Genomic DNA, 15,677 nt, shown 5'->3' on the forward strand with positions numbered 1-15,677 from the left:
TAATTACTTAAAATTCTCAAACATGGAATATTGGGTTTTTAAATGAAAAAGAATTATTGATAATCAATTTCAATTTGTGAAATATGCCCATCTTACCTCTTACATGAAAATCACTTTGGCATGCAAACACATCATATATGCAATCACATGTATGTATGGGAAAATAATAATCATATAAAAATTCAGTTGACTAGCTTCCCCTCTGTTTCAGGATTTTAAAAGCTTCAATCAATGTCAATGAGAACTGTGTATTAGTAATCACCCTCTATTTCCTTTAATAAAGTATCTTCCCTTTGCCCCTACAAGAGGCCTTCATACTTGCACATCCAGTTATGCTGGTGAAAGCTTGTCCATAGATTGCAAGATTATAATTCTAAAGTCTGTTAAAACACCTGGAAGGTCCCTCACCACAAGGTTTAAATCAGGAAAAGTTTTTACCATTGAAAAATATTTTAAGTTAATTTTGCAGGTATTTATGTCTCCTTCTGAGTCTTGGATAATTGAATTGACACTAATCACAGCATGAGACAACACATAAGAAGAGATGAACAATCATTTCAGTCATTTTTTTTTTTTAGGATACGATAATATATTTTCACCAACAACTTTTTTTCCTTCTATATGAAACAGCAGGCATGATAATGAGGTGTGAAGCAAACAGATCAAAAGCTTTTGTTAGGGATAACCTGCTTAACTCACCTATAGCTTTGCTACTGGAAATGGAGTTAGTTGAAACCCAGACTGATAACATTTTAATGCCGTAACATTTCATCCTTTAAATGAGACACACAGCAGAGAAATTTTGCCAATCCAAATCTTACTACTTTGCAAAAAAAGTTTTGTCCCATAGAATTTGTAGGTAAATAAAATTACTTATACAGAGAATAACTCATTTAAAAATTATGAGCTACTCCTCTGGGGAAAAAGCTTTTGGCTCTGTAAGTCAAGCATAAGGTGTTAGCATAAGCAGCAATTTATTCAGTCATTTACAAACTATGTAAGTGTTTCTTTTAACCTCGGAAATCACCAGATTCTTCTGCTCCCAGATCCTTCTGGCTTCAGCCTTCTCCTTCTTATTCAGAAGCTCAGGATTGGGCATGGTTCCTGAAGTCCTTGCTTCAATAAGTTTGGTTACAAGCATCCAGATGCGTGTCTGCCATCTCTGAACGCCTGGCATAGCATCAGCTGAGATTAATGAAAGATTGCAGAAACAAATTTCAGTTACAATGAATGAATCCAAAACTTTAAAGAAAAGCAGAAAGGAAACTGAATGCTAGAGTTAAACGTTTTTTTAAAAAAACCTTGTATTTTAAATGAAAAATGTCAATGCAATTACAAATGCCTTCACAAATAATGCTGGGTTGCCTTAATGGAAAGAAATCAATAAGATAAAACAAAAGTATTTTTCTGCAATGACTTTAAAACATATATACAGCAAGAATATTTGGATTATTCTACAGATTTAGCAATGTTATGTCAATGTTAGAATGTTCATCTCGTGTTTTAATGACTCAACAAAACAGTTCTACATGCTCTCATTTTTCAAACTCAGGGAAGAATACAAACATACATATATACACATACGTATGCACACACATATTTTTTAAATTGCGAGGTTTCTTCTAAAATTTTATTTTAGAAATTACATATACTTTTGTTGCTACAGAGATGCTACTGCGCTAATGACTATAGGCTCTGATCCTTGGTACCATCTTTTGACACAGTTTAGTTTGGGATGGGGAGATTATAAAGCTGTTCACCCTGACCCTGCAGGCATCAGTCCTGCTCCATTGCTGCTCTAAGAATGTGTTTCTGTGACCTAGGGACCGTGCTACAGAGAGGCCCCAAGCTACTGCTGCTCACAGCCAAGTCCTCCATGTGGTGTGGTGCAGAGCCACTAGTGAAGGTATGGCTTGAGGTGTGGCACTTATATGGCTTTAGCTCTCTCCTCCAGATGTGTCATGTTTCTACTAGACTGCACAGCACTACATCACACTGCGCTGCACAGTATCAACATGTCCTAAGACCTCCCAATTGGCAAGAGCTTCCAGTTCTGCTCCGGCAACTGCACTTGAAAAGACCACCAGGGCTACTACTAAACTGGGAGAAGTAAAAGACATATGAGTGACTGCAACATAGGTGGATTATCTGTCTGATTGCACTGGATGAAAGACTTTCTGCACATCTGGGAACAATAAAATACAACCTGATTGACTATGTCTGCATGATCCTCATGAACTCTCATAGGTGGGACTGGGAGTATGATGCTCTCCCCAAACTTTCCATCTCCTGTTCATACCAGAAGCATGTAGATCATCTAGACACAATAGGCTTGGCATTATTCAGACTGTAGTAATGGTGTAATAAGCTGCTGGGTAAGTTTGACCACATCTGGTCCTGCATAGTCTGGAAGATTACTTGCCCACACCAGGGGAGAGGGGGAAGAGAATGACATGAGGCCCTGCCTTCATGTCCACCACTGAAAAGACGAGGAATCTAGTCTGGAGGGCAATCCTCAAAAGGCTATCGAAACACATCCAGTGAAGAGGAGGATCATGGCAACTGAGGACCAGTATTTAATATTCTCTGAATAAGACAATTTTCTGTATTGGGTTTGCGTGGCAAGGTTTTGGTAGTGGGGGGCTAGAGGGGTGGCTTCTGTGAGAAGCTCCTAGAAGCTTCCCCTATGTCTGACAGAGCCAATGCCAGCCAGCTCCAAGACGGACCTGCCACTGGCCAAGGCCGAGCCCATCAGCAATGGTGGTAGCGCCTCTGTGATAACATATTTAAGAAGGGGGAAAAGTTACTGCGCAATAGCAATTGCAGCTGGAGAGAGAAGTGAGAATATGTGAGAGAAACAACTCCGCAGACACCCAGGTCAGTGAAGAAGGAGGGGGAGGAGGTGCTCCAGGCGCCGGAGCAGAGAGATTCCCCTGCAGCCCGTGGTGAAGACCATGGTGAGGCAGGCTGTCCCCCTGCAGCCCCTGGAGGTCCACGGTGGAGCAGATATCCACCTGCAGCCCGTGGAGGACTCCCCGCCGGAGCAGGCGGATGCCCGAAGGACGCTGTGACCCCGTGGGAAGCCCGCGCTGGAGCAGGCTCCTGGCAGGACCTGCGGACCCGTGGCCCCGTGGAGAGAGGAGCCCACGCTGAAGCAGGTTTGCTGGCAGGACTTGTGACCCCGCGGGGGACCCATGCTGGAGCAGTCTGTTCCTGAAGGACTGCACCCCGGGGATGGGACCCACACTGGAGCAGTTTGTGAAGAACGGCAGCCTGTGGGAAGGACCCACATTGAAGAAGTTTGTGGAGGACTGTCTTCCATGGGAAGGACCCCACGCTGGAGCAGGGGAAGAGTGTGAGGAGGAAGGAGCGGCAGAGACAATGTGTGATGAGCTGACACAACCCCCATTCCCTGTTCCCCTGTGCCACTTGTGGGGAGGAGGTAGAGAAGTTGGGAGTAAAGTTAAGCCCAGGAAGAAGGGAGGGGTGGGGGGAAGGTGTTTTAAGATTTGGTTTTATTTCTCTTTATCCTACTCTGATTTGATTGGTAATAAATTAAATTAATTTCCCCGAGTTGAGTCTGTTTTGCCCATGACGGTAATTGCTGAGTGATCTTCCTGTCCTTATCTCAACCCACGAGCCTTTTGTCATATTTTTCTCCCCCTGTCCAGTTCAAGAGAGGGGAGTGATAGAGTGGCTTGGTGGGCACCTGGCATCCAGCCAAGGTCAAACCCACCACAACTTGCTTGATTTCTTCAATTTAAACATTCACTATTTTGTTATGATTAAGAAATTCAGACCAAAGCTTAAAGATTTAAGAGATGCTTTTCACCTACTTCCTATTTTTTTCCCCTGGAAGTATCTTTAGGCTGCTAACATCTCCTTTTGTTCACATTTTCCAATACTCTTCTAACATGACATGACTCCAAAATCTTTCTTTGTATTTCTCAAGTGGTAAACAGGTTGGTTTGAATGACTAAATGCATTTTTGCTAGAATTATACCTGCATGTGCTTGGCTTTCTTAAAAAATGTTTAACCACCAAGCTCTAGTATACTTTGCAACTAAGATTTTGTACCCATGATTCTCACACTAATTTAATTATTCCATTTTCAAGATGGAAAAATACAGGAAAACGATTGTGCATCACTGAATTAGCTGCTTCAGAGGGAATTATGTACCTGTGTACTGTTAGGGACGCAGAAGTTAAAGCTTGATTCCAAGTGGTTGGTTTTTTTAAGAGACCTTTTCATATGCCTAGCTCTGTACTGTTGTAATCAGATGGTGACAGAAAGCCAACTGAGAAAAGTCATAAAGCCCACTCCTCCAGTACATACAACAGTGCAATAACATATAAATGAACACATATGAATGTAAAAGGTGACAGACACGACCTGAAATAATGCTTAGTGCAGGCTGAACTAAGTAGCAAGAAGCTAACACAAGAAAGAATGAAGAAGTACACCTTTATAAACGAGGCATGGAGTGTTTTAGTAAAGCCTGATGCAACAAGAGAGCTAGATTTAAATGTATGCATAAGACTACATTAAAATGTATGAACCACAGTAGATAAAAGAAATTAAGATCTGTCAGTATGACAAATGGCATGATGGCAGTAAATAAGTGCGTAGGAGGGTAAATCTTAACTTATTCAAGAAATAAGCTCATAAAAATGTCAGTGTGTACAAATATTAGTTACTAGGAACTCTGATTATCTACTAATGAGATTCTTCTGAGAAGTATTTCATAGTACAGCTTACAAAAGCCATTGCATACTTGTGTAAATAATGGAAATAATATTGCAAAATTTTGTCTGTAATGTGATATGATTAAAAAAGCAGCTTATAATGAAGAAAATAATCTTAAAATAATAATTTTCAGTCAATCAGTTGTAGCTAATAAAAAAATAAGAGAATGAGGTCCAAGTTTGCAGAAGAAAATACCACTTAAGAAGTACTTTTCATACATGCTTTTAGCTCATAAGAGGTAAGCTGCTTGCAATAATCTTGCAAACCTGCCTCTCAGTGACAGCTTTGTGACCCCCTCTCTTTTAAGAGAAACAATGAAACCTGCTCATTATACTTTGATTCAATTGTTCCAAAACTTGTGCATCAAGAACTGTATTAATTTTGTGTTTAAAATATAACACACTAGGAAAAAAAAACCAAACCAAACAACAGAAACAATCCGACTTACTTTTAGCATCCCACAAAATATCTTGTTCTGGAGGAGCAGCAAACAGAATGTAAAGACGTAGGGTGTCAATGCCATACTCTTTCACTATGTCTTCAGGGTCTATTCCATTGTGCTTAGATTTGCTCATTTTTTCCCAAGCAACTTGGAGGTTCTCACCAGTTTTTAGGTGAACTGGTTCAGTTCCTAAATATTAAGACATATGCAAAGTATTAAAACAAATTTTGCTCATTTGTAACAGCAATTAATTTTGTTCCCTAAGCATAAGAAGAAACAACTATTTCTAGTGGGGTTTTTCTGGTTTCCAAACAGCTTAAAGAGGAAAAACACCCTCTTCCCTCCCAAGTTTTTCCTACTTTAATATTTTAACACAAGTAATATCCCAATGTTTCCATTACATCATGACAGAAAGTCTTCTTCTACCATTTGGAAGCTGTATCTGGTACTCATCCTATGTACCAGATAGCCCCTGAGATTGAAGTATTGTTATAACCGTGACATTTAAAACCTCCTAGATAGGGGTACTGATTTGGTACAATTCTGACCTGCACTTAGCTTTTACAAACACCAGATTTATAGGTTTCAATTGCAGTAAGTTATCCTGACAAGAACGTGCCTTCTATTGCATGAATTTAGAGATGGAAAGAGGCATTTACACTGATAAAGGTGCAACCAAGCAAAACCACCTGCTACAGAAAAGCCCTAGCTTTTCTGGAAGAAAATAGAATAGCAGACAGTGGTAAACATAACGGTTTGGGGGTTTTTGTTTGTTTGTTTGTTTGTTTTTTAACTGATTTATGGGGTTTGTATGCAGGAGAAGAACAGTGAAAACAAGGTTGCACGAGATGAGTGCTTAAGGGAGGCAAATACGACCAAACCACTCTTGTTCCTACAGGTCCCCAAGCCAGGACTTGCTGCTCCAGCTTATGCAGTGAAGGCACTGGAAAGAACGCGAGAAACAGCACTTTTTCCTATACACGTTTTACATTCCTAATATCTACTGAATACACCAACATCTGTGTTAGCTTTGCCACAATGTTTTTGTGGGTTGTCTGTTTGCTGGGACTACTAGCTCCATTCAGCAAGCCGCTGAGCACTGTCTTAACAAAACTGACTTCTGATCTTTTGGACTATACTGGAGCTAAAATAATACCATAGCACTGTTTCTGTGTTTGGATGCAATTAAAAGCTGCTGGATTAGTAGGGTCTCTGTGCACTCAGCAGTGCGTATAAATCCAAAACTCACAGAAGTTGCTCTCCACTTTAAATATTACAAGGATTCATCTTCTGTTCCAAATTTTCCCAGCACTGAGACTTGTACACTGAAGCAGTCCCTGACTTTCTGGATGCACCTATGCTGATTTTCCCATGCAGTCTCTCTTACCAGTGAGATCAACCTCCTCTCTCTTCAAACACTGGCCTGTTGTTGTTAGTCTGAATGTCTGATTCTTGATAAGACCTTGAACCAAGAGCTTATGGAAAGGCTCCCTACGGATTGAAGGAAAAAGAAACTTGTCTGTTGAAAAGAGCTGTCAAAAGCATACTTTATGATAAGCCTCAGGTGTTGCACCAATCAGGCATAATTATTTAATTAAACAAAAATTTCAAGTTGACTATACATAAATGGTTGTCACCTTAGAAAGACTACTTTGTGCATTTATTCATGGTGGCTGGCTGGCAAGCATTAGTATTTATTTGTATTCTGCACACATTCTTGCATCCTGATTTAGTACTGAGTTATTCTAACGTCACTTTTCAAATTAGCATATGCCTAATACACAAAAGTTTCTTGGCCAACAGTGCAATTTCACTAACTTCAAGCTAAATCCCCATGTGTAAAAGCGTTCAAGTACCTGGCCTCACTGTCTTAGAAATATTTAGTTCTAGCTTCTCTCTGAGGAGCAGAGTACTTTGAACAAATCAAAATCTCACTGCACATTTCTTTCCATAAATGGAGAAGATAGTTTCTCTAACATAAGCACTTGCATGCCTTGTCCCTTTGCAGAACTAGCCATGAAGACCTAGCTGTAAGAAAAAGGTACGCTAGAAAAATGGCAATGCTGGAAAGTTCATATGTCAGTGGATCAATTTTTTAGCATCTTGAACATTAAAACTTTACTTTTCTAGCAAAATTTACATCAGGAAGAGTAAACTCTCATCAAATGTGTGTGTGATAGAGCTAAAAAGAGCCTTAAAAGCACCAAAGCTAAGGGCAGTAGTGCAGTCAGCAAGAAATAAACTCTAAGGATACACTGCTCTGGTTGACAGATACATTATTGTGGCCACCTCCTTTAAGGATCTTGCATTTCTAATTCATCGAGTCAGATGTCTGTCGCTGCTTTCACTGAAAAAAAGGCAACAAAATTAATCTCTAGGGGTTTTGGTCCCCACTCAATAGGGCAGGAAAGTAAGGCAATTCTAACAGCAGCCCCAAGAACAGCAGGGGCCAGGGAGGAGGTATGGAGCCAGACCCAGAAGGCATACACAGTCTGGGGAGCCTTCTCATGGGATCCTCCAACACAAAGACATTGGTGACCATCATTTTGCAGGACGTGCTAATCAGTGCTGGTTACTACTGACTTGCACCTCCTAATGCTCACGTGTGCTCAACGTTAAGCAATCTGAACCCTCCACGCTTCCACCTAACAAAGCCCCACGTACCTACCAAAACAACATATGTAAAAGGATGCATTACACCTATTTACATATTTTTAAAAAAGCTAGAATTCCATCTAAAGAAGAAATAGTAAAACCAGACTTCCACATTTTACTTCACATGTAGAAAAAAGTCATAATCCAAACCACTACTCAGTTTTAAGGAGTTAATTTAGTATTTTACATTATTAGGAAATATAAATTATATGACAATTTATCTCATAATTTAAACCCCAGTAATTTATTTAATAATATAGTTATAGTATTATTAAATTATATAACAATTATGCATGTTTTAACTGTATTAAAGCAGATATCTTCCAAGTACTAGCCTTTAAACCCTTTTGATGACTCTGAGGAGATATTTGAAAGGAAAGCCTTAAACTGGGAGAAAGTGACAAGCTTCATACTTTATCTTCAACATAGTCATGTTTGAACATGAGTTTCCTTCCTTGCATATTTTGTATACTTCTAAATACTGTGCAAGTACTGGCACATAGTAGTGTATCATTCAGTCACCAAGCAGTATGAGTCTCTGCCATGCCACCTGGTTTTATCAACAATGTTAAGAGCAGCAACTCAAGCATCTCTATAAATATTTTCTAGACAATATTTCACAAGTTGCCTGAAAAATCCTGTTGTTCAGAAATAAATTAAAGGAACTTAAGGAGATGAGAACTGAAGTTAAATTTAGACAGTACAAACAAGAAAAAGGACTTTAAAAATAGGAGGCAATAATTACCTAAAATCTCAAGTAATTATCTCATATTATCCAAGTGAATTAGAAGATGCTCAGGAACAAAAACCTCGTAATCCTCTCATCAACAAATGGTGGAAAAATGCTTCAGGAGATAACTGTTCAGGATAAGTTTCTTCTACAAACTAAAGACATTACACCAAGGAAAAAAAAAAAGAATTTTCCCCCCTATCATTCAGTACTTCAGTCTGTTTAAGATCTCAAACAGTTATTAAAATAGCTACACTTGCTGCTATCTAAAATAAAGCTAATGAGGTAGCGAGAACATCCAAATCAGATAGGGCTCTCCACTGCAAGTGATTTTTCAGGAACACTTATTTTTAATGACAAAGAGTTAGTTCAGATCATATGCCAAGTTATGAAAAGCTGAATGCAGGAATGAGCATTTCCTATTTTTGTTTATGCTGACAGAGGCTACAAAAATGCAACACAAAATACATTACCAAGTATGGGGAAAACCCCCCCCACGTGTTCCTAGTGAGAGACCGCAGGAGAATGGAGACATGCCCAAAATGAGAAAGCCAGAGCCCCTCTAATAAACACAGGGCTCAGAAACAAATTGAGCCCTGTACTGAATTTCTCCTGAAGTGCAAAGTGACTTTGCCAGTGTTGTGGTGGCTCCATCTCATGGTCACATGCAGAGTTACACCTTAATTTACATTACTAAAACTGCACACCTAAAATCTTCCCCTTCGAAGAAAGCGATGTGTTTCTTGGCTGTGGAAGGGAACTGCCAAGAAGCCGCAGCACACCAGGTGTGATGCAATTCTGATCTAAATACTGCAGCACCCAGTCATGGCCTGGCATCATAAATACCTCCTGAGCCATACCACTGTGAACAACTGAAATTAAGCTATGTTCAGACAGACATTTCTGGCACAGTAAATGAAGAGGTGGCTTGAGTTTCTTTGAATGCTCGATCACGTTTCAGACTGTAAGGATGCTGGAACGGGATATGCCGTCACCTGCCCGTGAAGTTTGTTTGTGCCCATGCTGGAGTATGGGCACTGTGGCCTTAGCTGTGCGCAGCTTTTGATCCTGTTGCATGTCAGATGGGACCCCACCTGCAAAGTCTGCCTGACACCTCTGAGAAGGATGTGCTAGCCATGAAGTGCGTAATCCATCTTTGTCCTTTCAGTAACGTTCATATACAGATTCATTTCTATGACAGACCGATCTCTCTATATAGAAGCACACAATGGATGGAGGGGCAAGCGTGACTGACAGATCAGGAACTCCTGCTCAGTGCCATGTCCTCATGCTCCTTGCTCTGCTCCATGCAAGGCGAGTAGCAGGACTTTCAATTGAATTACAAATGAGCTGGCTGGAAGGACTCTGTAGAGCCTGCAACAGTGATAAATAGCAGATTCAGAAGAAGGGATAGCCCCAGCAAGGAAGCTCACTGCAGGTATTTGCATCCTGCACCTTTAGAAAGGCTGAGAGAGCCTGATGCTGTGCCCTAGAGTGAAGACAAGACCTTAGTCAGTCACTGTCAGCTGAGTTCAGGTGCTTGTGAAACCTGCTGTTAGATCTAGCCGTAATAACCTGGCAACCCTGTGGAAGACCAGAATAGAAGTGATTGGAGGATGTGGAAGCTGATCATTGTACGCAGAAAAAAGATCAAACAATATTGAACGTTCAAGATTTTACACAGTCAATAGCTGAGTGCTTTTACTTAAAATCAACACTAATGATAAAGTCCCTAATGAATGCAGAGAAGCTCTAACATCCTTCCTTCACAGAATAAGCCGTTTCTCTCACACACATATCTTCTTTTATTCTGTAATGCAGCTATGTGAAAATAGTCCCGCCTTACTTAACAGATTTGCTCTCTATCACAGTCAAATCTGCTGACTTAATGGCAACAATAAACTTTTTTATTGCATTATAATCCTTCAGGGATAATGTCCTAGATCCCATTTCCAATTATTCATCAGACAGAACCGATTACTAAAGTCTAGGGAAGAGCCAAATTCTGTGTAACTTGTACTTGCAATAATACAGTTGAGCAGGTGTAACCGAGTGTGTCAGCACATACTCGCCGTGGTGGATTAAGCTGGAACAGATGAGGAGGTTGCTGGCCCCAGCTGCCTACCTGGCCCCTCTCCCAGCGGTGGTCACAGCTGGGAGGGCTGACTGGCTTGTGAATTAATTCTAGAACCGATGCACTTTACAGACCAGATTGCTAAAACAAAATGACATCAATTTGGGCTTAATCTGTTATCACATGTACCAATACCCAGAGGGTGCCATTTATTCTGCCTTGTCATTACTGAGGAAATGAGCAACATTTCCCACCATCTCCAGTTCAATGCATTAAAAAAAAAAAAAAAAAAAAAAAGATCATGCCCCATCTTCAGGGGATATTTAAACTATACTGACACCTTTACGATTTTAGATGCCTACAAACATTGCATTTTCTATGAAAGCATGTGTGATGTCTGTAAATGCCTATTTTACATATGATGCCTATATTTCTATAATAATAATGTACATCATATTTGAAGATATTGCTTTGAAAATCTAAACTACAGAATTTTTCACTTTTGCTTTCAACCTCATTAATATATTAAAAGCCATTAGTACAGAATTAAAGACTATCAGGAAATATTTCAATGGATTTGAAAGTCAGAGGATAGGAGCAAAACAATGAAAATTTCCATGAAGAAAACCTATCAAAATAAAAAATTAATACAGATTAATAGGGGAATCATAAAAATTGTCAGGATACTAGATAACACTTTAAATGGTGGCAGCTCTCATTAACGGAGATATAGCAGAATTTTACTAATTTAATCAGTGAACAAGACCTGAGCTGCTAGAGAAAGACTGAAAATGCACAAGGGGGCAGTGTTTTTTAACATTTTAATGTTTTCCCTCAGAGCTGTGGGCTTCAACACCATGACTTTAAGCTTCCTAACAATAAGCTTGTTGCTTCTAATCACCTTTTTCAGATCTCTCAGACCAGCCCTTGAGCAGTCCTAACAGAAGACTGAGCAAAAGTGGCTTCTGACCAATGGTAAAACATTTAAAACACGTGGTAATATTTATAAAGGAGTTGTGATTTCCATATCAAAACAAAATCCTAATTTGAGTTCATGGCTTAAAAGCACCTAATGCTTTAACTTGCGTAGAGTTAAAGCAAGCAAGCAATTTTGCACGTGATGATGAATGTGTTACTGTCACCTTGCAGTCTGAGCACATGTATAAGCAGTACAAACCACAGATCCTAGGGGCAATGCTGTAACGTATCTTCACATGTGCAACAGTTCTTGAGATTGTATACGGCATCAAAAGAATTCTCCACAGTCTTGCAAACTACTTCTACAGAAAGCAATTTTGATTTTCTCTGCTATTGTCACTAGACATAGTCAGTGCTTCTTAAGCATTTTTTTTCATTGAAGTTAGAGTTTTCTTCTGCAATTTATCATATTTAGACCAGTCTACAATACACAGCTTTGGTACTACTGCTCTGTCACAGTGGAGTGTGAACAAAACACATTCCAGATTAATACAGCTACAGAATCACGGAGTCTTAAAATAACGTAGGTTGAAAGGGACCTTTGGAAGTCATTTGGTCCAACTCCTTTCTCACAGCAGACCTAACTTCAGGTTGCTCAGGGCCTCATCCAGCTGAGTTTTGAAAATATCCAATGATGGAGATCCCACAACCTCTCTGGTCAAACTGTTCCAGTCTGATTACCTTCACTGTCAAAACTATTTTCCTTCTGTCCAGCTGGACCTTGCTGCAATCTGTGACTGTCACTCCTTTCCTTTCTCTGTACATCTCTGAGAAGAGTCTGGTTCTGTCTTCTCTATAAACCTCTTTAGGTAGCAGTAGACTGCAATTACATTCCCTCCTTAGCCTTCTCTTCTCCATGGTTGTCCTGGTTTCGGCTGGGACAGAGTCAACTCTCTTCTTAGTAGCTGGTACACTGCTGTGTTTTGGATTTAGTGTGAGAATAATGTTGATAACACTCTGATGTTTTAGTTGTTGCTAAGTAGCACTTCTCTTAAGCCAAGGATTTTTCACTTTCCCATGCTCTGCCAGCAAGCAGGTGTACAAGAAGCTGGGAGGGAGCATAGCCAGGACAGCTGACCCGAACTAGCCAAAGGGATATTCCATACCATGGAACGTCATGCCCAGTATATAAACAGGGGGGAGCTGGCTGGGAGGCGTGGATCGTGGCTGTGGCATCAGTCAGCAGGTGGTGAGCAACTGCACTGTGCATCACTCTTTTTTTTCTCACACCCCCCCCCTTTTTTTTGTTATATTCCTTTTCATTACTATTATTATTATTATAATATTTTATTATTATTATTGTTAGTATTATATTTTACTTTAGTTATTAAACTGTTCTTATCTCAACCCACGAGTTCTACCTTGTTTCCCAATTCTCCTCCCCATCCCACTGGGAGTGGGAGGAGTGAGGGAGCAGCTGTGTGGTGCTTGGCTGCTGGCTGGGGTTAAACCACGACAATGGTGAACACACCCAACTCCCTTAGCCTCTCCTGGTATGCCATATGCTCCAGCCCCTGACTATCTTAGTGCTCCTCCACTAGATCCTCTTCAGTTTGACAATGTTCCCCATGCTGGGGGGGGGCTCAAAACTGGACTCAATATTCCAGATGTGCCTTCCTGAGTGATGAGCAGAGATAATCAAAGCTGGACATGGTTTTGCTAAGGCAGCACAGCCAGCTGCTGACTCACGCCTAACTCAGTGTTCATCACGACCCCTAATGCCCTTCTCAGTCAAACCACATAGTCGGCACAGCCCCAGCTGTTTCTGTGGGTAATCTGCTCCATGTACCTGCGATTCCTGTCAGCACTTCAGACTTGCTTCTCCAACTCGTCAAACTCCTCTGCATAGCAGCCCTGCCGTCCAGAGTATCAATGGCCTCTCTCAGTGTGCAGTGATCAATGAACTTGCTGAGGGTGAGCACTCTGATGCACTGCCCAGGTTGTTGATGAAGTTGTTAAATACAACTGCTCTAAACAGTGACTCCTGAGGAATACCACTTGCGAACTGCTGCTAGTCAGACTTTGAACATTGACCCTTTGAACCTGATGGTCCAGACAGTTTTTCCATCCATGCTGTAGTCCACCCATTCAGCATGTATCTCCCCAGTCAGACTACAAGGATGCCATGGGAGAACTTGTTAAGAGCCTTGCTGAAGTCATGGTAAAAGATGTGCACAGCTCTCTCCTCATCCACAGAGGGAATAATCTCACCATAGAAGGAAGGCAGATTAAGTTGGGCATAATTTCCTCTTGGGAAATCCGTGGTGGCTACTCCCAGTCACCTTGTCTTTCATGTGCCTGGAATTTGGACGTGTCTGGTTTACTTACAAGTTTACAAGTCCATGTCTCATGGACTTGTACGTGTCTGGTTTACTTAAGTGATCCCTAACTCAATCCTCCTCTACAGTGGGTAGTACCTCTCTCCTTCAAACTCTCCTACTAAGCACAGACCTTGACAGCAAAGGCCAAGGCAAAGATTATCCTTTGCTACCAGGCTTTTTGCCTGATTTTGCATCAGGCCAACGTTTTCCTTGATGTTCTTTTCAATGTATCTGCAGAAGTCCTTCTTACTGCCTTCACATTCTTCACCAGTTTCAATTCTAGATGAGCTATGGCCTTTCCCAATTCCACCCTGCCTACCCAGTCAATGCTTCCACATTCCTCCAGGTGTAGCCCATCTTTGCTTCCACTTTCTATGTATGTGCTTCTTTTGGTGCTTGAGCTCATTCAGGAGGTCCCTTTTCAGCCAAGCTGGCCTCTTTAAATGCCTCCTCATTTTCTTGCACACCAGCGTGGACCACACACCGGCATGGACCGCTTACTTTGCAAGCAAACCTTCCCTTCCTTGTGATCTCAATTTATAGTGACAATACTTCAGCCACCATAATTAATGTCATTTTGGGAGGTGGAAGAATTTGACTAGCAAAAGAACATTTTGCTGCTGTGTGTTACAGCTCTACTAGATGGCCAATAGATTAGGACTGTAAAGTCGTTTGTAGAACCGATAAACCTGAAATTGCTTGCAAGGGAAAGCTCTGAAATTCTCTGCTTAAAGGAATAGTGGCTCTGAGAGAAAGCGTCTGCTTTAAGAGGTCCACTCCCTGAGAGAAGAAACAGCCTTCCTGCTGCAGCTATGCAAGCTGGAGACAACAGAGTGAAACACAGGTACACAAATCATCCACATCCAAAATTTCAAATACAGCTTTCACTGCAAACTATTTTGTAGGCAAGAATAAGCAATGAAAACGCATCGCCTGTTTTCATCAAATGATTATGAAATACCTCAGGGAAGTACTCTGCTGGCTCCACTAACTAGTCCATCTTCTTCTGGCGCACAGCTACTTAAGTTCTAGTTTTGTAGCAAAACTACTGCATTCAAGAGAGTTCAGTGCCATGTATATGTAGGTTCCTCTTTTACATCAAGTTTTTAGAGTGGATACTAGTAAAGACTGAATGTATATGAGTTGCCAGCTGAGAAATTACTGACCAGTTCTTCTCATGGGATCACTTATTTTGGCTCAATCTATTCAAACACCTCTGCTGATGGGAGAACAGGACAGAGCACCGGGCAGTATTTCACTGCTCTGACACTAGTATCTTCCCACTTGAGGCATTCCTGTGATGGCATTTCAGGGTACAGAAGGGCAGAATTTCTGTGGAAATGGGGATGTCAAGCTGGGAAGCTAACTGAGCGGACAAAGAATAGAACATCAGATGACTCACCTTCCTGCCTCAAACTTTACCTCTAACCAAAACAGAGGATAATGAATTAGGCTATAGCAGCATCAGCAACAAGAGTAGTTAAAAGTCATTATATAAAAGTCATTAAATAAAAAATAAATTGACAGCAGATAAATATACTGCTTTTGCTTATCAAGAAGTGTTTTGCACTGTTCAGCTCCAATACTGCAGTGAATTATAGGAGTGCTTAGTTTTCTACATATACATGGTTCCACTGAAATTAACGGTATTACTGGCAGGAAGTTACCTAATTTGAAATAATAGCACTACTCAGAATGCCTGAAGTTACTAGTTTATGCAAGCTTTTGCA

At 40.7% G+C, this 15,677-nt stretch overlaps 1 protein-coding gene across 4 annotated transcripts in view; it reads right to left on the bottom strand.

Moving 5' to 3' along the window:
• Positions 1-15,677, bottom strand: part of LARS2 (leucyl-tRNA synthetase 2, mitochondrial) — a 92,509-nt gene that overhangs the window by 16,920 nt on the left and 59,912 nt on the right. For all 4 annotated transcript variants that reach the window (XM_050892786.1, XM_050892787.1, XM_050892788.1 and 1 more), the window contains 3 exons: positions 6,577-6,680; positions 5,196-5,378; positions 1,016-1,185 (listed from right to left, as the gene is read on the bottom strand). In XM_050892786.1, coding sequence (XP_050748743.1) covers positions 1,016-1,185; positions 5,196-5,378; positions 6,577-6,680 — 457 coding nt within the window. The remainder of the gene's footprint in view (positions 1-1,015; positions 1,186-5,195; positions 5,379-6,576; positions 6,681-15,677) is intronic.

This window comes from Gymnogyps californianus, chromosome 2, assembly GCF_018139145.2.
Source record: "Gymnogyps californianus isolate 813 chromosome 2, ASM1813914v2, whole genome shotgun sequence".
Lineage (NCBI taxonomy): Eukaryota > Metazoa > Chordata > Aves > Accipitriformes > Cathartidae > Gymnogyps > Gymnogyps californianus.